General features: G+C 54.5%; 1 protein-coding gene across 6 annotated transcripts; it reads left to right on the forward strand.

Annotated features, from left to right (window-relative positions):
• Positions 1-3569: 3569 nt before the first annotated feature.
• RNF44 (ring finger protein 44) lies at positions 3570-19549 on the forward strand. 6 transcript variants are annotated; one of them, XM_027605514.2, is made up of 11 exons: positions 3570-4932; positions 16115-16266; positions 16444-16663; positions 17078-17245; positions 17667-17840; positions 17939-18100; positions 18184-18308; positions 18629-18716; positions 18805-18926; positions 19069-19168; positions 19371-19549. In XM_027605514.2, exons 2-11 carry the CDS (start codon positions 16160-16162, stop codon positions 19431-19433), a joined length of 1329 nt encoding a protein of 442 aa, XP_027461315.2. In that variant the 5' UTR covers positions 3570-4932; positions 16115-16159; the 3' UTR covers positions 19434-19549. The 6 variants fall into 6 exon arrangements, with proteins under 6 accessions (XP_027461315.2, XP_027461314.2, XP_027461313.2 ...); XM_027605513.2 differs by lacking the exon at positions 3570-4932 and adding an exon at positions 5373-5498; XM_027605512.2 differs by lacking the exon at positions 3570-4932 and adding an exon at positions 9959-11262.
• The last annotated feature ends 1035 nt before the right edge of the window (positions 19550-20584 follow it).

The following is a 20584-nucleotide window of genomic DNA, read 5'->3' on the forward strand; positions in this document are numbered from 1 at the left end:
CACTCTCACTCACACATGCATGTGCGCGCAGGGGGTGGGGAGAATGGCGTGGAGGGAGAGAGAGAGAGCATGCAAATGTCAGGATCTGGGAGCCAAGGCGATCTGAGTTCTGATAACTCAATCTGAGGTGTTTCCTCTTGTGTGTCTCCAAGGAGCGGATGCTGCAGAAGGTGGATTGGTATTTGATATGACTATTTTAAGATGGTTGTTAAGGGGGCACCTGGCTGGCTCAGTGGGTAGAGCATGTGACTCTTAATCTCGGGGTTTTGAGTTCAAGCCCCACATCGGGTGTGTAGATTACTTAAAAATAATAAAATCTTATAAAGGAGGCACCTGGATGGCTTGGTTGGTTGGGCGTCTGACTCTTGATTTCGGATCAGGTTGTGATCTTGGGGTGGTGAGATGGAGCCCTGCATGGGGCTCTAAGCTCAGTGCAGAGTCTGCTTGAGATGCTCTCCCTCTGCCCCTCCCTCCACCCTCAGGCTCCCTCTCTCTCTCAAATCAATAAATAAAATATTTAAAAAACAAAACAAAACAAAACAAGATGGCTGTTAAGAGACTGGGCTGAGGGGCCAGACAGCCAGGTTCAGTTGTGATGGAGCACGTTACATCACCTCTGTAAGCCTCAGTTCCTCTGTCTGTAAATCGTGGATAATGTATGAGACCTATCTCCAAAGGTGGTGGCGAGGATGAAATGAAGTCATGCATTTAAAGTCCCGAGCATGGTTGTAGGATCGAGCCCTATGTCTGGCTCTGTGCTCAGCACAGAATCTGTGGGAGATTCTTTCTCTCCCTCTCCCTCTGCCCTGCCCCACGCTCATGCTCTAAATAAATAAATAGATAGATAGAAAGATAAATAAAATAAAATAAAATAAAATCTTTAAAAAAATAAAAAATAAAGTCCTGAGCACGGTGTCCAACAAGAGGTAAAGTTTCAATGGATGTTAGTTTTTGTTGTGGTGTGGTGGGCTTGCTAGTGACCTAACTACTAAGAAGAAGGGCCTGCCCCAGACCAAAGGAGTCAGCCTGGTCTCTCTGCCCAGCTCCAGGTAGGGCAGACCCCAAACCCAAGCCCCTGGTCTCCCTTCCTGCTGTGACACCTGGGGCCAGCAGCTCTGAGTCACTGCTCCAGCCCCAAGAGGGCATGTCCTAGCCTGCCAGACCTTTGGACAGCATCTGGATGAGCCAGGTGTGGCCCCATGGTGCCCTGCCCATCTCAAGCAGCACCTGTCTGCCTGCACAATGCAGCCTGAGAAGCTCACTGAGCTCTGGGCTGTGGAAATCTAGGTCTGAGTAATAGCCCCAGGCCCAGGGTCAGCTTCAGGGAAAGGCAGGCTGCCAGTCCGAAAGTAGGTCTAAGAGGCCAGGATGTGGATTCAGATGACTTGGGTCCAAACCCCTTCCCTCCCACTTACCAGCTGGGGGCCTTAGCCATCTCCCTAACCTCAATGTCCTCATCTGTAAAATGGGTGTAACAGCAGAACCCAACTCAAAGGTTTATTATAAAGATTAATCAGGTAGGCGCAGTTCTCTCTCTTGAGTTCACCCACTGTCATATCTGGAGAGTGTATTTTTGCTTTCATAAACTTTCCCGCTTGTGTTACTCATCCCCTATAAAAACAAAAACAAACAAAAAAGCCTCAGGTAATACAGTGAAGCACTTAGCACAAGAGCAAGTGATAGAGAAAGTGCACATGGTATAGAAATTCAGATACACACCAGGGCTCCGTCCTAGCCACTGTTCTAGGTGTGTGGTTTTTAAAAATTTTGTTCAGAAAAACTCATTGCCTGTCTTTCCTGGCAACCTACTGTGTGCACCCACTATGTGCTCAGAATTGATCAAGTTGAAATCAAGTCCTCACTTGCCTCTGACCAACTGGATGACACTGGGCAAGTCACTCCTCTCTGAGCTGCCCCTTGTTCATCTGCATCATGGAGATACCATATACCTCCCCTGCCCAACCCCCGCCACGTGGTACAACTTCAGGGGTCGAGCTGGAGAGCCTGAGCTTAGAGTGGCTCTTTGCTGTGAATGTGTCCAAGCCCTCATCAACTTCCCAGTCTCCTCTCCATGTTGCACACAGCTTTGCAGAGTCCAAGATTTCTTCCTTGCTCTGTTCTACAGCAAAGGGACCGGCCCAAGGACAGCCCCTTGGTGTCAGAGACTCATAGCCTCCAACCCTAGAAAGAATTTAGGACCCAAGAAACCAACTCCTCCCCAACCCCAGACTCCTGAGCCCCTTTCCAGGGCACACATTCCCTCTAAATTACCCTTCCCAAGTGGCTGTTCTGTCATGCTCTCATGCCTCCAGTATGGAGAGGTTCACCTGCTTACACGGCCTCCACTCCATGACCCCAACTATACGTGTTTCATTGAGTTGAGAGATGCCCTGACCACTTCCATCGGGTCCACCTTCTGAGAGGACCAGATCCTGCTTCCTGTCTCTGCTGTGAGACAGCTCCTCCAGAGCTTTCCCTCAGGCCCCTCCAACCACTCCCCACTACCACCAGAGGTAGGCATAGCAGCCACACAGACCTGGGCTCACATTCCAGCTCTGTCCCTTTTCTGGCTGTGTGTCCTAAGGAAAGCCACTTTCCCTCTCTGAGCTTTAGCTTCCCCATCAGGAAAATAACCATGTGGCTGTCTCCTTTCAGTGAACTTAGTGGAGTTCTAAGATGGAACATAATGCCTCTGAGCCCTCTAGGAACGTGACTTGATGCCACATGGCCCTCCTGGGCCTCCTTGCCACTTCAGTGTTCATTCAACAGACAGGGATTGAATACTCACTGTATGCCAGACACTGTGCTTGGTGCTGGGCACTGGCAGGGTTAGAGGGGACCAGACATTCCTGCCCCACAGAGGGATAATCTATATGAGAGCAGAGTAGGCCAGGCCAAGAGGAAAAAAGGGAAGCCCGGGCATAGGGAATAGGGTGTACAAAATCCCATTCCAGAAAGAACCTGACCCTTGGGGGGAAGTGAAAGACCAAGGCTGGAGTGCAGAGGCCAAACATTTGCTCAGAAGACTGGGTTTCAAAAACGGTTGTACATTTATACAGAGGAATAATATTCAGTGATTTAGAGACATCTCTGTGTTCATGGCAGTATTATTCACAATATCTGAGACATGGAAACCACCTGAGTGTCAATCAACAGATGAATGGATAGAGAAGATGTGGGATACATACACCGTGGAATAGTATTCAGCCATTTAAAAAAGAAAGAAATCCTGCCATTTGTGACAACAAGGATGGGCCTGGATGGCATCATGCTAAGTTAAATAAGCCAGACAGACAAATCCTGCATGGTGTCGTTAACAGGTGGAATCTTTTATTTTTAATTTTTAATTTTACTTTTTCTAAAGATTTTATTTATTTATTTGAGAGAGAGAGAGAGAGCACAAGCAGGAGGGGCAGACAGAGAGAGAGAGAGAGAGACTCTCAAGCCGAATCCACGCAGAGCACACAGCCTGACACAGGACTTAATCCCAAGGACCCCGAGATCATGACCTGAGCCAAAACCAAGAGTCAGAGGCTTAACTGACTATGCCACCCAGGTGCCCCTATATGTGGAATCTTTAAAAAAAAAACTGAATATGTAAAAACAGATTGTAGAACGGTGGTTGCCAGGGTGTCAGGGCCTGGGGCATTAGGGAAATTGGGTGATGTTGGTCAAAGGGTACAAACTTTCAGTTATGAGATGAGTAAGTTCCAGGGATTTAATGTACAACATGGTGACTACAGTTAACAATACTGTATCTTATTTTTGAAAGCTGCTATGAGAGTAGGGCTTTAATGTTCTCATCTTAACAACAACAACAAAATGGTAATTATGTGAGGTGAAGGATGCATCAACCAAGGTTATTGTGGTAACATTCTGCAGTATAAACATGTATCAAATCATCATATTGTACACCTTGAACTTACACAATGTCATATGTCAGATATAGTTCAATAAAGCTGCAGGGGGTGGTGGGAAGGGTCAGACTAGTAATACACACAATAGATAGGATCTCAAAAATATGATGACCACTGAAAGGCAGTATATACAGAGCCAGCCATTCCATTGATTTAAAGTTCTAAACACATGTAACTAATCTATAATGATAGGAACCAGATGAATAGTTGTGTCTAGAGGGAAAAGACTTGAAGGGGGTAAGAGGGAACTTTCTGGGGTGATGAAAATGTTCTCAATCTTGACCGGTGTTTTAGTTATATGGAGGTATACATTTATGAAAAATTCACTAAGCTATACACATATGATTTGTGCATTTTACTGTATATATGTAAAATATATTCTAAATTAGGCCTTAATGTAGATGTAGTTCTGATAAAGGGAAGGGGAAGGGAGAAACAGGTTTGCTGAAGGATGAACCGGAGTAAGGCAGAAAGCAGGCTCCAGGTGTCAGGAGTGAGTAGAAATCTTGGACTCTGACACTTCCTAGCAAAATTTCTTCACCTCACTAATGCCTCAGTTTTTAAATCTACAGTACAGGGATAACAATAATTTTCCCTCCCTGAGTTGTTAGACTTTAAGGAATAAGCAAGTTAATTCACGTTAAGCGCTTAGAATATTGCTTTGCACGTGGTAAAAACTCAATAAATGGAAGCCTAGAGAAATAAGACGGCCTCCAGGGACCTGGCAGAAGAGCCCATCCCTTGGTTGAGAAACGACCTCGTGGGGCTGCCTCTGCGAAGCGAGGTCTTGCAGGGACTACAACAGGCTTGACCTGGAGGGCGCGGGGCAAGCTGGGAGTTGTAGTTCTCGCCAGTCTAAAACGCCCACGGACGCGGGGCGACGAGGATCAAGGAGACTTTCTGGGAGTGGGGGATGTCCGGCCTGAGCAGGGAGCGGCCCGCTCTGCTCCACGGTGGCTCTAGCGATGGGCATAGGCGTCCTGTTGTCACTGGAGTCTCCTAATCTCCGAAAGAGGTATCAACGCTCCCAGTTCGAAGACGAGAAAACAGGTTCAGAGAAGGCACCAAAGCGGGGAACCAAGATCTGCTGCCCGCAGTCTTTATTACCAACCCTGCCCTCCTCAATCCGAAGCCAGGGGAGCGGGATAAATTCTACAGGAAGCGAAGGTTCTTTGAACGGCCACGGAGGCGCGTTATGCTCCCCATTTCACAGTCGAGACAGAGTCAGTCACTGGTCCAAGGTCACGCGGGCACTAAGTGCGGCGCTGGGATACCAGGCCCTGGGTGCTTCGCCCTTGCGCGCCCTTTGCTGCCGGACGCCGAGGGGCGTGACCTAGAGACGCCCCGCCTCCGCCACCCTCCGCTCTCGCGCACTTGGTGCAGTCCAGGTAGTTCCACACGCGCTCGGTAGCGCGCGGCCGCGCGCCCGGGTGGTGAGGTCCGCGGACGGTTCCACTGCGCGGGGCCAGAGGGGGGGCCGCGGCAGGCGGCGCTCGGGCCGCAGCGGGACCGGGACCCCGGGCTGCAGCGGGAGCAACTCGCCGGCCGCCCGGTTGGGGTGGAGCCCAGCCGCGGCCCCAGGTAACTCCTGGCTCGACCCTGCGCCGTGCGCCCCAGGTGCGAGGCCAGCGAGGACGGAGCGATAGGGGGCGGCCGCGGGCTGACAGAGTAGCGCAGGGACTTACAGCGCGGCCTCTGCCTGCGTCTGCAGTGCCGAGCTCACTCTCCCAGGACCCGGAGCCAGAGGTGCTCCGCTCATCAGTCCGCCGGCTAGGTTCGAGTATCCCAGTTCGGGGACACTTTCCGCCCCCCCCGGGGAACTACAAGTCCCAGAGTGGCCTGCACCCCGCACGTGACCCGACCCCCCCATCCCCCGAAGGGTTCCGGCTTCGGCCGGGGCCCTGCCTTCAGGGAACGGGAGCTGAAGAGGCGCAGCAGTCCTTTGGCTTTGTAACGTCCGTCCCAAACATTTTACCAGCGCTCCTGGTGCCAGCCATTGGGGAGCCAGAGCTTCCCGAGCCCTGCCCCGGAGCGGCTGCGGGACCGGGGAACAGGCCACTGAACCCCAGCGCCGTCGATACAGCTTTCAGGATGTCAGAACGCCGGGCGGTCCAGGGAGGGTCTGTGTCTTACCCAAGGTCACACAGCTTCCGTTGCCTAAGGATCTCTAAGCTCGAATCGAGCTGCTGTCGGGGGGTCAGGGCGGTGGTGTGGACAGGACGGGGATAGGAAGCTGGCCCTCAGTAGGAGAGAAACAAGATGGAGAGAAAATGGGGAATTCGGTTGGACTCATCCCCCGGGGTCTGCCGGGCGCCCGCCCTCCTGCAGCCCCCGGTTTTCATCTCTGGATGTGATAGTACCTGCTCCCACCTTTGCAGACCCTGGAAGTTACAGTGGCCAGAGCTACAGGGGGAACGGAGTCAGAAAGGGGAGCCCCTTCCAACACCGTTCCCACAAAGCTCACACATTGAGGTGCAGACCCAGACCCAGAAAGTTGCGCAGGCACCGCGAAAGATGCACACATAGTGAGAGCCACTGTTGACTCACTGAGGTAGGTACCCTCACCTCCGTTTTACACCTGGCCAAACTGAGCCGCAAAAAAGGTGGTGACTTCCTCAAGATCACAGAGCTAATAAGAGGCAGAGCCTGGTTCCAAGTCCAAGCCCAGACAGGCTGACTTCAGAGGCTCTGTATTTAAGCATCAGTGTGTGCCTGTCCTCAGTAGCTCTATAGGAGATGAATTTCAGTGGTGCACACTAAGTGCTCAGTAAATGTCATGTGTCAATACTGTTATGTCCTGATTTTACAGGTAAGAGTAAGGTGGAGAGAAGCCAAATAGCTGACCCAAGTCAGAACTAAAGTGCCCCTGACCTGAACCCCAGACCCATGAACACCTTAACAGACACCCTGCCCTACCCCCATGTGCACAAACACAGCCACTTTTTAGGGGAGCCAAAGCTTGCAGCTCAGATGTGAGGGTGGTGTGTTCAGGTGTGTTCTGAGCAGAGGACTTGGCAGGGAGCCCATCAGCCCTCCACGCTGGGGTGTGAGGCTCTGGGCTCAGGTCTGCAATGCTCTGTGGTAGTAGCTGGGAGGTCCGCGTCCCACTCTGGTTCTGCCAGGCTGTGCTGTGTGTCCCTGGGTGATCCCTCAATCTCGTGTTCCACAAGCTCCACCTGGGAGGACTACTGAGCCCTGTATCTGGAGGAGAATTTGAGGGGTCTTAGAAGAAAGGAGCGGGGTGCTTTCTGACCCTGAGGGAGGAATGGAGCCAGCCAGCTGTCCCAGGTTCTTGGGTAGGGTAGGGTAGGGCAGGGAGGGCAGGGGCCCAGCAGGAATCCATGACCCTCCCCCTTCCTGCCAAAGTGGAATCCCTCCCATCTGAAGAGGAGGCTTGGGGCTGGAAGCCGGAATGTAACATCCAGTGCTTTGCACTTGGAGGGGCTGGGATTTAAATCCTCTGCTGCTCATCCACCAGTCCTTGAGCCTCCATGGTCTCCTCTTGCCTTGGGATATCTGTGCTTTTGATTATTGAGCAACCCTTGGGGACTCTGTTTTGACATTTGTATCGCATGAACCAAACTTAATGTGAAATTAGAATGTGATCCCAGGTTTACCCCTTGATGGCTGAGTCATCCCCCCTCACCCATTTCCTCATCTGTAAAATCCTGGCACCCAGCTCTTAGGTCATTGGGCGGACCAGTGAGGCGATCAGGATGGGACTTGCTTAGACTGTGCAGGAGCCCCTAGAACCCTAATTTCTCCACAGAATCTCACTGCAGATGCTTGCATAAGAATAAGCCGCCCCCACCTGTGGCTTCTGGAAACCCACTGGGCCACACTTCCGGGATCTGAGGCAAGGGAGGCACTTCCTGAACCACTTTGCTCATCTATGAGATGAAAACAGAACCTGTCTTCCAGTGGCAGGGGTGGAGTAGGGTGGAGTGATGAGAGTGAGGCACACGGTAGGTGTGCAGGCCACAGCACCGCACTGGGGTTCCAAAGCAGAATACCTGCAGGTGAACCTGAGAGGGGGTTTCACAGGAAAGCCCAGACTTCTGTCTTCTCTGGAAAATCTGGTAAAATTGAGCCTCCTCCCCACTTGCTCCATAGTGATTCTGCTTGTGCCCAGGAAGGTTTTTCAGATCAGGAGGAGATGTGTTACTGGCCTCTGGCCCTGGGGGCACCCTGAGGGGCTGTGGATGTTTGCTGAGGGCCTCCCAGGGGAGTAAGCCAGAGCAGGGTGTTCCCAGCCCTGTAGCATCAGAGGTGTGAGTCAAACTCAGAGCCCCTTCCTTGGGCATCCACTACCCAGTGTGAGCCAGAGCCTACTGGGGCGGGGGAGCAGTCCCGCAGAGCCCATTTCCTGAGACAATGTGGTAAGGGCCCTGGCACGAGTTAAGGAAGCCAGAGCAGCTGACTGCAAAAGAGGGCTCAGGGAGGCTTCGCGGAGGCAGGAGGCAGTCTTGGACCTGAACCCCAAAGGCTGAGCAGGGTTTTGCCAGAGTTAAGGGGTGGTGAGGTCGTTTTAATTAGAGTCGGGACAGTCAGAGGTTCGGTGGCTTCAAAGTACATGACTTGATTGAGGCTGAAGAATTGCATTCGGAGGGTGTGGGAATGGTAAGGCATTCCCACTGTGGCCTTGGGCAAGTCACTTCATTCCTTGAGCCTCAGATGCTCACCCATAAACTGAGGCCTTCCAGTGAAGGCTGGATGATAGTGCACTGAAAAATGCTGAATCCCCTTAGGCCAGCCGGGGGTTATGGAGTGAGACATGAAGCGAAGAGACTGTGACAGGGCTGTGTGCAAATTAGATGGTATGAAGTGAAGGCTGGGGTACGTCTAGCCCTGAGTTCAGAGATGGGGAGTTTCAGTACAAGCTGGAGACCCCAGAGCTTCCTGTAAGAGGTTAGATGGGAACAGAGCCCCGAAGGACAGAGAAGAGGACTAGATTGGTAGAAAGGAATAGAGAAGGCATCTCAGGCAGGCAGTCCAGCTAAGTGCAGACGGGAAGGTGGCAGGCAGGGAAGGCCAGTAGGTGCACCATCGTGGTTGTGGGAGGACTGGAGAGAGGTGAGCCTGAAAGGCTGGGGGACGGTGGTGAAGCCCAGCCCCAGAGGCAGGCAGCAGGGAACCATTGCATGTCCTGTCCCTACACAGGCAAGCAGGGAGTGGTCCTAATGTAGCAGCTTCCAATGAGGGAAGGATTTTCTAATTCCTTTTACATAGTGGGAAAAATAAAAGGTCAGAAGGGACATAGAAGGGAGAGATGATGAAAAGGAGTTGGTTAGAGAACGGCATCACCTTGTACATCCCCATTCATTCTCATGCACACATAGTTTTAACCAATGGATAGAGTTGGGCGGGGACTGCATCATGAACTCGATCTCCTGTGCTTAGTTATCTGCAAAGTGCCCCTGCGTACCATCTTCAGTCATTGCATTGCTGGCTGCACATCTACCATGCAGTAACAGATTGTTGCTGGTCTAAACAAAACTTGATTAAGTATCTCTGTTCCCCAAACTTCCTTCTGGATTGTTTCCATTGGATACCTTTCCTGAAGGGGGATTTCTTACTTTAAGGGAACAGAAGTTTTTATGCCTTAGAAGATTTAAAACGTACTCTTTCACAGTAATTTTTTAAAATTTCTTTAATTTTTTAAAAAGATTTTATTTGAGAGAGAGAACAAGCGAGGGACGTGGGGCTCAATCCCAGGACCCTGGGATCATGATGTGAGCCAAAGGCAGACGTTTAACTGACTGAGCCACCCAGGCGCCCCCACAGTAGTTTTTTTTTAGCATTTTCTGTAGGTTATATTGTATGGATTTTTTTCTCCTTTTTCTCTTTTATTATTTTTTTCACCGTGATAAGTGTACTCTTTAACCCCCATCCCCTATTTCACCCATTCCCCCACCCAGATTGTACAGGGTTTGGGGTTTGTTTGTTTGTTTTTTAAGATTTATTATTTGAGAGAGCGCAGAGGGGAGAGCAAATGAGAGTCTTAAGCAGACTCCATACTGAGCACGGAGTCTGAAGCAGGGCTCACTCTCACGACCCTGAGATCACGACCTGAGCTGAAACCAAGAATTGGAGGTTTAACCCACTGCGCCACCCAGGCACCCTGTATAGAGTTTTTTTTTAAAAGAACAAATGTACACAAGCATATACAATAAAAAATCTATCCTCCTGATCCTATACTCTTCCAGTTCTCCCTGAGGACACTTGTTAGTTTTCTGTATATCCTTCCAGAAGTATTCTGTGCAGATACTGTATATACCCAATTTTCAGAAAAATGGATACATAGTTACACTCTGTTCAGCAAATTGCTTTCCATTTTTTTTTAAATTTGGGGTTATGAAGAACACCAAAGAAGCATAGAAAATGACACCACCACACCCCCAGTAGCCCTAAACACAGGTTTAACAAATGTTAACGTTTTGCACTGGCATCTTGTTTAGGGAGGTAGCCCTATGTTAGTGCAGCCCCATGCGGAGGAGTCCAGTTATTGATCATATGCACACATGATTCTTTTCAGCCTATGCCCAGCTCTTGGATATTTAGAGTGTTACTGATTTTTTTTCTTAAACAATCAATGTGGAGGTAATACCCCACTTTGTATAATGCTGCCCCGGTATGAAGGCAAAGGGAACGAAGCTCGGCTGTAGTTTCGGTTCAAATACCTGTTCAGCCACCCTTCATAGCTGTGTGACCTGGGGTGAGTGAGTGTCGCCCCTCTTGATCCTCTTGACCCATCTGTAAAATGCTGTAGTAATCCCTCCGCCTCATCGCTGCGGGGAGGAGTACAGTAGGAAACTGAAGATTTATTTGGGCTTAGTTTCCCCAAAACCCTTAAGCAGGGAGCCCTCTATGGGGGAGACCAAGCTCTACTGGCCACGCGCCCAGAGCTACCAGAGCGCCAGACAACTGCAGCTCATGCTTCAAACTGTTCCCCGCCCCTTTCCCGGGCCACGCCGGGGGCGGGGCGGTTAAATGTCTGTGGCGTCAGCGCACGCAGGACCAATCCCCCTGCCCCGTAGGCGTTAGCTCGTTTGCATGGGTTACCCGCTATTGGTCCGTTGGGCAACCCAGGCCGTCCCAGCTTTTTAAAGCTACCGCGTAGTATAAACAAGGAGATGCAGGGCGGCCAGGCCATGATGTCATCGCGGCGCGGTAGCTCTTGGGGCTGACGTCATCTCCGGGGAGGTTGCCGACCCAAGGCTGTTAGAGCCTTCCTAACCCAGTTGGGCTGGCTTAAGAAGGCCGCTCCTGCCCCGTCGAAGGTCAGTCCCATTGCACTTCAGTGCCCCAGGCGGCGCCCCGTCCCCGAAGAGAAGACCATGACACAGTAAGTCCGGGCTGCGGCTCTCCTAGGGGGACCCATTTCTCTGGCAGGGAAACTGAGCCTCAGAGGCGCGAGTGGTTCGCGAGTTTGCATAGCAAGTTCGAGGTGCAGCCCGTTGGCCTTGCCCACCCCGGGGTCTCCCATCTTTAGCTCCGGCCATGTGGCCCCGCCCCTTGCTTGTGATGACGGCGGTCACTTTAAGTGCAAAGGTGGGGGCAAGAAGGAGGTTTTAAAGAAAATCTGCCTTCCAAGATGGCGTCCCATTAATCACGTGCCGAGTCGCGGTGAGTGATTGGCTCTCATAGTCCCCGCGGGGCGGAGCTCTTGGCGGGGCTGCCGCGGGCAGCAGCCGGCTACTGTTTGCCGGAATCTCCCGGCGCGCCCCCGCGAGGCCCCCTCCCGCCCGGCGCGCGACCCCGCCGCTTCGAATGTTGTGAATCAAATGTGGGGTTTGTTACATTCCGCTGCCGCCGCGGACAGTTCTTAAAGGGCCAGCCGCCTGCAGCTGCGCAAACCCGGCCGCGTCCTGCGCCGCCTCCCGCTCCCGGAGGGCCTGGGCTGAGAGAGAGGCAGACCGCGCGTGGGCCTCGCGAGGCGGACGCCGGCGGACCGACAACAAAGAGAGAGCCCCGGAAGGAGCTGGACTGCCCCCGGACCGGGGGGTGGGGAGCGGAGCACATTGTTCCGCAGGGCGGGGGCTCTTAAAGGGTCCAGGCAGCCCCCCTCCCTTCTGTCCAGCTTGGCTGTCCTAGATCGGGAACAAAGGAGCCAACGTGTGGCCTGGCGGCCGAAGGTGAGTAGGGGCTAGAGCCCCAACTCCCTATTTCCGCATCCCTAGAACTCCTGTCCCCCTCCCTTGGGACTGGGGGCTGTGCTCTAGCTGGCTCCTCAGGGGTTAATCGCGGGCGGTCCAGAGGGGGGACGGAGAGACCTCTAGAAGCGAGGAGGATTCCCCCCAACCCCCCAAGGCCAGGTTGAGTCTCCCTTCTCCGGGGGTTGAGTGCCGCGGTTGGAGAGGAAGGAGCCGCCCCCTCCCCCTGCCGCCGCCACTTCCTTTGTTGTTGCTTTTGTCTCACGCCGAGCACATGGTCCGGGATCCTCGGCTCTTAAAGTCACAGCGCTCTGGCCCCAACGCCGCAGTCTGGCCTCCCCACTCCCATGCCCTTCCGAGCGCGGCATTAATGAGTGAGGGGGGGACGTGGGGGTCTCCTCTCCGGGCGAGTGTCTGCACCTTGGCCCCCCATCCCCGGGGAGGGGTGGCAGAGGAAGCTCCCCAGAGCCCCGCAACCTGCGCCTGGCCCGCGTTGAGGAGGAGCCGGTCCCTCAGGAACACTGGTTTTCTCCCCCGCTAATGTGACCACCTGGTTTCTTGCGTCTTGTTTCTTCTGGCTTTATTTGGGCGTTCTAGGAAGGAGAGATTTCCACCCCCATTTCACAGCTGTGACAACTGAGGCACACAGAAGCGGAGAGATTTCCTTGACCAAGGTCACCTAGGGAACCTGGGCTAGCCGAGGACTCCTAGCTCCGAGGCTGACAGTCCTGCCCTCAACTACCTCCAGGCAGCACACGTTTGGAGAGCTCTGTTTGCCTACCAGCAGTAGTGGCCTAGCCTGCCCCATACGAGGGAGGGGGCTTCTCATCATGCCTGAATCTACTCAAGCTCTCAGGCAAATATTCCCCAGGGGCAAATGACTTGGCAGGGGTTCCCTAGACTTGGACTAGGATAGTTCTATGGGGCGCTGGAAGTAGGGAGTTGGCTGCCTTCTGGGGTGGATGCAAAGTGTGGTGCCTGCTTCTAGGCAAGATTGGATTTAGGGATGGGACCCTGCAGACCCATTTACCCAGACCTCATTGAAAGCACAGCACAGAGGACTCTGGAAAGGCAGAGAAATTGGGGGTGGTCACCTGGCCACCCTTGCAGTTTGACCTTGAGCAAGTTGATGCCTCCAACTCTGGGCTTCACTTGTTTCATTCACCACAGTAGGGTTAGTAGTGAGTGCCTAAAACAGAAAACTCTCGATCTCCTTTAGGGACTGAAATTAGTTGGGATTAGGTGGTAATTGGGGGCTACTGATGCTAATTAAAGAGTCAGGGGTTGGGGGAATCTGGGCCTAGGTGGCCAGCCAGGGAGAACTAGTTCAGTCTTTCTCTGGCTTTGTGGGCTAGAGCAAGTTACTTCCTTTCTCTGGGTCTCAATTTCCTCAACTGTGAAGTGGGTGTGTCCCCTCTGCACAACCTCTGTTCTTAGTAGGACTTCCAAGAACCAGGGGTCCCTCCCTTACCAGCTGGGGTTTTCCCCTAGGGAGGCATATTTCCCAGCTCTCTCTTGCAGAGCTTGAAGTGGCACCTGATTTCTGTTTGTGGAAGTCAGCCTCTCTTAATTTCTAATAGTGATCACTCACAGCTCCACTTGGCCAATCACCTCTGCCTTTGAGCAGCCCTTGCCAGTCCACTGGCAGGTGGTTATCTAGCTGTTCCATCTTAGAGGTGAAGAAGCTGAGGCTGAGCGGGGATAGTGATGCGCCCAATCCTCAGCCAAGACTCTGGCCAGAGTCGGGGTATCGTGTGTAAACTTTGGCACCATCATCTATAGCTGGAGGCCCTTTGGTCTGCTGGTTTGGTTTCTCAGCTCCTTGCCACTTCTTTTTCCTGAGGAATGGGTGTTTTTGAAGGAGCTGGCCAGAGCAGATTCCCATGTGCCTGGGCCTCTGTGGCATCCACGCCCCCCAGACTTTAGCACAAGAGGAGCCACTGAAGCCACTGGGTCGTGTCTCAGTGCACTCACAACTCTGGCTGACAGGCTCTGGACCTCACCTCTCTGGACCTCAGTGTCCTTACTTCTGAGGGCTGCTGTGAGGACTCAAGATGGTATGTGAGAAGTGTCATAGTTATTACTGTTAATGTTATTCATCAGCAGGACTGTGGGCTCCCAGGATCTCTGGGGTCAGTTAGAGCAGAGATGCCCAAACCTGGCTGTGCCATAGAAACTTTGGTAAAATGTCTAGATAACCTTGTTCCCCAACCCTCCAAAGATTCTGATCCAGAAGGTCTGGAGTGGCCTAGGAGTCTCTTGTTCCAGATATTTAGGGGTGTACTCTTGAGTCTCTGTTGGCCTTTGTTTGCCAGGCTGAATTGTCAGCAAGAATCAGGAAGGCTGTGGGTGTACATACGTGTGTAAGGACGTGCACTCGGTTCACACCGGGGCTTACAAACCTAGTCACCTACGGTGGGCAGGTAGAGCATGGGCATTGGGTGGCCTGGAGAGAAAGCTCGTGCTCTAGTGAGGGGGACCGAGCAGAAATGAGGGCCTATTGGGACGAGATTTTCTGCTTTTGTTTCCTCTCAGGAAAGACCAGATTTTTATGTAATCTCCCAGTTTTCAATCATGGGCACCAATTTCACTCCTGCCAGACTGTGTGATTGGCTCTCAAGTGTACATTTACCACATCAGTGCTGGCCACAAGCTGGTCACTGGGCTCTGCCCGCCCTTCTGCCAAGTGCCAGAGCCCAGGTTAGGCGGGCGAAATGTGAACTCCAGCTCTTGAAGTTCTGGCTGTGGCCATGGCGAGCTTCCCCTGCAGACTGGCTTTGAGAGTTAGGGCCCAGGCTTGTAAAGCCGAGCACAGAGGAGGTGTTCTTGCCACTGCTAGCAGGAAGGAACAAGGTGTTGAGGGTATGGTACACTGGCTCCTTAGCTGTGTCAGCAGGGAGGTAACACTGAAAGCTGGCTGTCAGAGATGCATAGGAGTTTTGTCAGATGGAGAAGGGGCGGACGGAGGAGGCCTCCCTGTGGCAGGAACAGCAAAGGGCTGGTCCTGTTTGGTGCACCCTTCAGCTCTGCAAGGCCTGGCGGGTTACAGAGTTTTCTCTGCCAGGGCTTCATCCCAACCTCTGGAGTTAATAAATGGTCCCCACAGCTTATCCCACCTGGACCCCCAGCTCCTACCGGAGGGAGGAGACCTGCCCCACCCCATTACCAGTCAGCTTCCTCCTGTAGGTTCTTGCTTCCCCTTTTTTCTCAGCAAGCCCCACTGCCACTTGGGGGCTGTGTTAAGCCCCCAGAGCAAGGGCCTGGCTGTATGCCAGACTTACTCACCCACCAGTGGCCGCTTCCTTCATTATCTCCTGCAAAGCGCTTGGGCAGGACCCCTTCTTGCTGGCAGCAGGGTGCAGTGAGAGGCTTGTGGCCAGCTTACCTCCCAGCTTTGACACTTGGGCAAGTCCCTTTCAATTTCTTTGAGCCTCAGTTTTCTATTCTATGAAATGGACCTTGAAGAGTAGATGAAGTCACATGTGGGTAGGCACTGTGGGAGCTGGTTATGGAAAGAAAGAAAACAAACTGACTTGAATTGGGAGCCCCTGAGGGCAGGAACTGGGTCAGAACCTCTTACCTGGCAGTAGTGGAAAGAGAAGGCCTGATTGGAATCCCCCCAGAGCCGACCCAATGGAAGGGATGAAGCTGAAGTGCCCTCCCAGGAACCCCCAGCTTCCTGAAAGTTGAAGTTGTAGACCGCCACAACAGAACAGGGTGCCCTGGAGTCCCCATCCTGAGGGAGCCTTACTGGAGCCACGTGGCCTGGAAGCATGCTGGCCAGCCCTCCTAACTCACCACAACCCTGAAGGGGAACTTGATCCCATTTCATAGAGCAGGAAACTGAGACCTGGGTTCCCTGTTCCTGATCTGTCATCCCTGATCCCCAGTGCCCAAAAAGAAGGCCAGACCCAGAGTGTACACTGCACATGGAGTACAGGGATGTGGTGGACTGCTGAAGTTTAATTCTGTCTCCGCAATCCCTGATGGGGCAAGTGCCTCGACTTCTGTGTACCTCAGTTTCTTTATCTCTTTGCCTCATAGGGTTGTGAACCCTGGCCCAGCCCCTCCACCCCTCTGCCACCCCTGATGCGACCATGGGCTCTGGCAGTGACTAGGTGGCCACCCTCTGCCCCTGTGGGTCAGCGGCGATTCTCTGTAGGACCCGGCACTACCCTGGGCCAGCTCCGGGGAAGGTAGGAAGGAGTCTCCTAGTCCTACAGAGCCTAGAGTCCCTGGTACTAGGGCTGTCAGCTTGGGTTGGGGCATACGGACCAGGGGTGGCAGGGCATAGGGCCCTGAGCGGTCTTCCTTCCCTAGTGGGTAGTGACCTGGCTTCTCTTCATGCTCTCTGAATGAGTGGCTCCCCTCAGTCCTACTGGGGCCTCCTCTCTGTGGTGCAGCCCCGGCCACGAGGGCCCCCTGGCCAGCCTGCCTGCCCAGGATGAGCGCTTACCCTCCCAGCAGCCACCACCCCGACCACCATACCTCCCTGTAGAGGAGCACCGAGCCTCGGCTCCTGCCGGCAGGAGCCCCCGAATGCTGCACCCAGCCTCCCAACAGAGCCCGTTCATGGTTGATCTCCACGAGCAGGTAGGCACAATACTCATCACCTGTTTCCCCACCCTGCTGGCCCCTTCCCACCAGCCTCTGGCAAGCCTGTCTGAGGACCAGAGGTAGCAGAACCCTGATTTCCCCTTAACTCTTTGCATGTTCAGTGAGGCATTATTAGCCCTGTTTTACAGGTTGGTAAATTGAGGCCCAGAGAAGGGAAGGGCCTTCCTTGGGACTACACAGTGGATGAGTGATAGAGTTGGAAGCCCCTCCCAGGTTCCCAGAGGGTTCTCTCTGCCCTCTAGGGCTTGGGACAGGGGTATAGGCAGGTGTGTACCTAGGTAGGCCCCAGCTAGAGAAGGGAAGGGAGGTGGCCCAGCAGGGCTTTCTCATTTGGGGGCAGCAGCATGGCTGTTTCCTCCCTACACTTCCCGGGTTTCTCTCTACCTACAGGTGCACCAGGGACCCGTCCCTCTGTCCTACACAGTCACCACAGTGACAACCCAAGGCTTCCCCTTGCCTACAAGCCAACACATCCCTGGCTGCAGTGCCCAGCAGCTCCCAGCATGCTCCGTGATGTTCAGCGGGCAGCACTACCCCCTTTGCTGCCTCCCACCCCCGGTGAGTGAGTGCCTCCACCTCCTGCCCCATCCCCACTTGAAAGCCCCAGACATAAGCCAGCAGCGGAAGCAAGCCGAGCTTATGACACCCATCCAGGCTATCAGAGCACCTACCCAGCTCTAGGCCTCAACCCTGCCCAGAAAAGGCATGTGCACATTCACAAATACTGAGAGGGCACCTCAGGGTTCAGGGACCTTCCTGCACCCCAGTGCCTGCCTTATGGTTTGGAATTGTAACTGTGGGCCCTAAAGAGTGTAGTGTCCTGCCTGGGTGGCCTGTGGCAGGGGTAGGAGGGGCCAGAGGGCTTCAGTGGGGACCTCTCGATGGATAGAATGGCCTCTGGCCCTTGGCACAGGCATAGGCCCAACCCAGAGCCTAGAAGAACATTCTACAGCCCCCCAACCCCTCCCTTTCTTGGCAGCTGATCCAGGCGTGTACCATGCAGCAGCTCCCTGTGCCCTATCAGGCCTATCCCCACCTCATCTCCAGTGATCACTACATCCTGCACCCCCCACCGCCAGCCCCACACCCCCAGCCCGCCCACATGGCACCTCTTGGGCAGTTTGTATCGCTGCAGGCCCAGCACCCGCGTATGGTGAGTCTGGGCAATGGGTTTGATGCTATAGGGGATGGCATGGGGGGCAGGGCTTCCCTCCTTACTGACTCTGGCTGGCCCACCCCCACTTCTTCCAGCCCCTACAGCGGCTTGACAATGATGTGGACCTGCGGGGGGACCAGCACCCCCTGGGGAGCTTCACCTACTCCACCTCTGCCCCAGGCCCAGCCCTGTCCCCATCTGTGCCCCTGCACTACCTGCCCCATGATCCACTGCACCAGGAGCTGTCTTTCGGTGTGGTAAGTACCGCCTCCAGCTAGACTCTAGGGTGATCAGGAAACAGGCCCGCTGGGCTGACCTGCACCTGGCACCCCTCTCGTAGCCATATTCCCACATGATGCCACGGAGACTGAGCACTCAGAGATACCGCCTGCAACAGCCGCTGCCCCCGCCACCCCCACCGCCACCCCCGCCACCGTATTACCCCAGCTTCCTGCCCTACTTCCTGTAAGTACCAGCACATCTGCCTCAGAGCCGTGGTGCTCTGGTCTCCTGGGACGTCCAGTTGTTGGACCCAAACAAAGCCCCATGGGGTGCTTGGGGCTTCTAAAGCCATCTGGCATCCCCACCAAACCACACACATTCTCAACATTCACCAGCTGGGTTCTTGGCCCTCTTACAATGTCCTGGGACAAACACTGGAGTCCCTGGTGTGAACGGTGCAGAGCTCTGGGCTTTGTTTCACAGAGGGAGTCGGGAGCAGCTCTGCACCCCCTACACCTACTGACCTTGACCCTGGGCCCCCCACACCTGTCTCCCCTCCATAGCTCGATGCTGCCAATGTCACCAACAGCAATGGGGCCCACCATCAGCCTGGATCTCGATGTGGATGACGTGGAGATGGAGAACTATGAGGTCCCGTGGAACACTGTCCTGGGAGGTGGGAGCTTGGGGGACCTCCGGTTCTGAGCATTAATGACCCTCCCCTCCTGCCTGGATACAGGCCCTCCTGAACCTGGCAGAGCGGCTAGGAGATGCCAAGCCCCGGGGCCTCACCAAAGCGGACATCGAGCAGCTCCCGTCATACCGCTTTAACCCCGACAGCCATCAGTCAGAGCAGACGCTGTGAGTACTGTGCCCCCATCTCCTGCCCCTCTGTGAGCACAAGGGGGCTGCAAGGGGACCCCTTCCTCCAGGGGGTTTCGTGCTATGCAATGAGCCTCCCCCTGCCATCGCTGTGGAGATGACACTCTCTGCCTTCTCCCAGGTGTGTTGTCTGCTTCAGTGACTTCGAGGCACGGCAGCTGCTCCGAGTCCTCCCCTGCAACCACGAGTTCCACACCAAGTGTGTCGACAAGTGGTTAAAGGTAATGCAACCCAGGCCAGATTCCAGGTGTTCCATCATGTGCTGGGGGGGGGGGGGGGGGGGTTGGACCTTGAAGGGTTTCCCTTCTTGTCATCATCTAGAAGTCCAGGCTCTGTTCGGGGGTCAAGTCCCAGAAGCAGAACAGACCCAGCTGGGGTGGGGGACAGGCAAGAGCAGAGCCTGATGTGTGGCTGCTCCCCTAGGCCAACCGGACGTGTCCCATTTGCCGGGCCGACGCCTCCGAGGTGCCCAGGGAGGCTGAGTGAGGCCCACAGCCGCCCAGGATAAACCCTGCCTGAAGCTCTGGAAGCTCGGGTTGGGGGAACCTGTGGAGGACGGGGAGGGAGTGGCCCAGGCCTGCCCCGTCATTCCCGCCTGCATCTCCAGAGCTGGTGCCAGGGTCAGCCCCGAGAGAAGCCCCTGCAATAAGCCCCTGCATTTGCCAAGCTCCAAAGACTCCTGCCCCGATCTTCCTGCCAGTCTGCCCACCATGGAGCTGCCTGAGTGTCCCTAACTCAGTCTCCCTCCTGTTTGCCCTCGAGTCTGTCTCCTTTTCCTGCCAGCCCTGGGAGCCAGGGGTCTATCCCCCCGAGCTCAGCTGGGGGAGATCCTCAGCCCCAGGATGGGCAAAGATGGCTTCGTCCTGGGTTGCCTGGTCTCTTGCACTGAAATGGTATGCCGTCTGACTGGGTGGCACTGACAGGCGTGCGGACAGAGGATGGCATGAGGCCATTTCCTGAGCCCCAGGCCTGGGTCCTCCTGCTTTGACCCCAGACAGACTCAGGCAGCCAGTCCTACCCAGGCTGCTGAGAGGGTTGGCTCCCTCAAGGACCCTCACCCCAGTCACAACATTCCAGCCCACCCCCAGGCTGGAAAGTATCAGGGCCAGCCTCCTGAGCAGATGGGAGACAGGCCCTGAGCTGGGGCGGCCTGTATCCTGAGGGGGCCTGGGCCATGCAGGGGAGAGAGACCTCCTGTGTTCCTGGTGGCTACCCCTTCCTGGCAGTGATGGCAGCCAGACACGCCCAATGTCCCCTCTCTGTTGTTTTGCATGAACGTGAGGAGCAGCAGTTTTTGTTATTCATTTGGCCCAAAACCACGTGTAGGATTTGGGGGTGTGGATTTTTAAATAATTTGTTTCCTTTTGTTTTAATGGGGGATATAGGGACCAACCAGGACCAAGTGCCCAGGGGGCCGGGAATGGTCTGGTGGTGCCGCCTGGTCTGCATGCATGTGTGCGGCTGGGGCTGGGCTGGGCGGCTGGCAGTCATGGGTGGGGTTGGGGGGTGGTCTGTGCTCAGCTGATAACTGCCATGCACTGTACTGCACACGTCCCCAGAGCCTACCGGGACCGTACGCTTTTCAGGGCATTTCTCCCTCCAGCCAGGGCCCGTCTCCCACCTGACTGGGTGAGTCT

Source organism: Zalophus californianus, chromosome 5 (genome assembly GCF_009762305.2).
Source record: "Zalophus californianus isolate mZalCal1 chromosome 5, mZalCal1.pri.v2, whole genome shotgun sequence".
Classification (NCBI taxonomy): Eukaryota; Metazoa; Chordata; class Mammalia; order Carnivora; family Otariidae; genus Zalophus; species Zalophus californianus.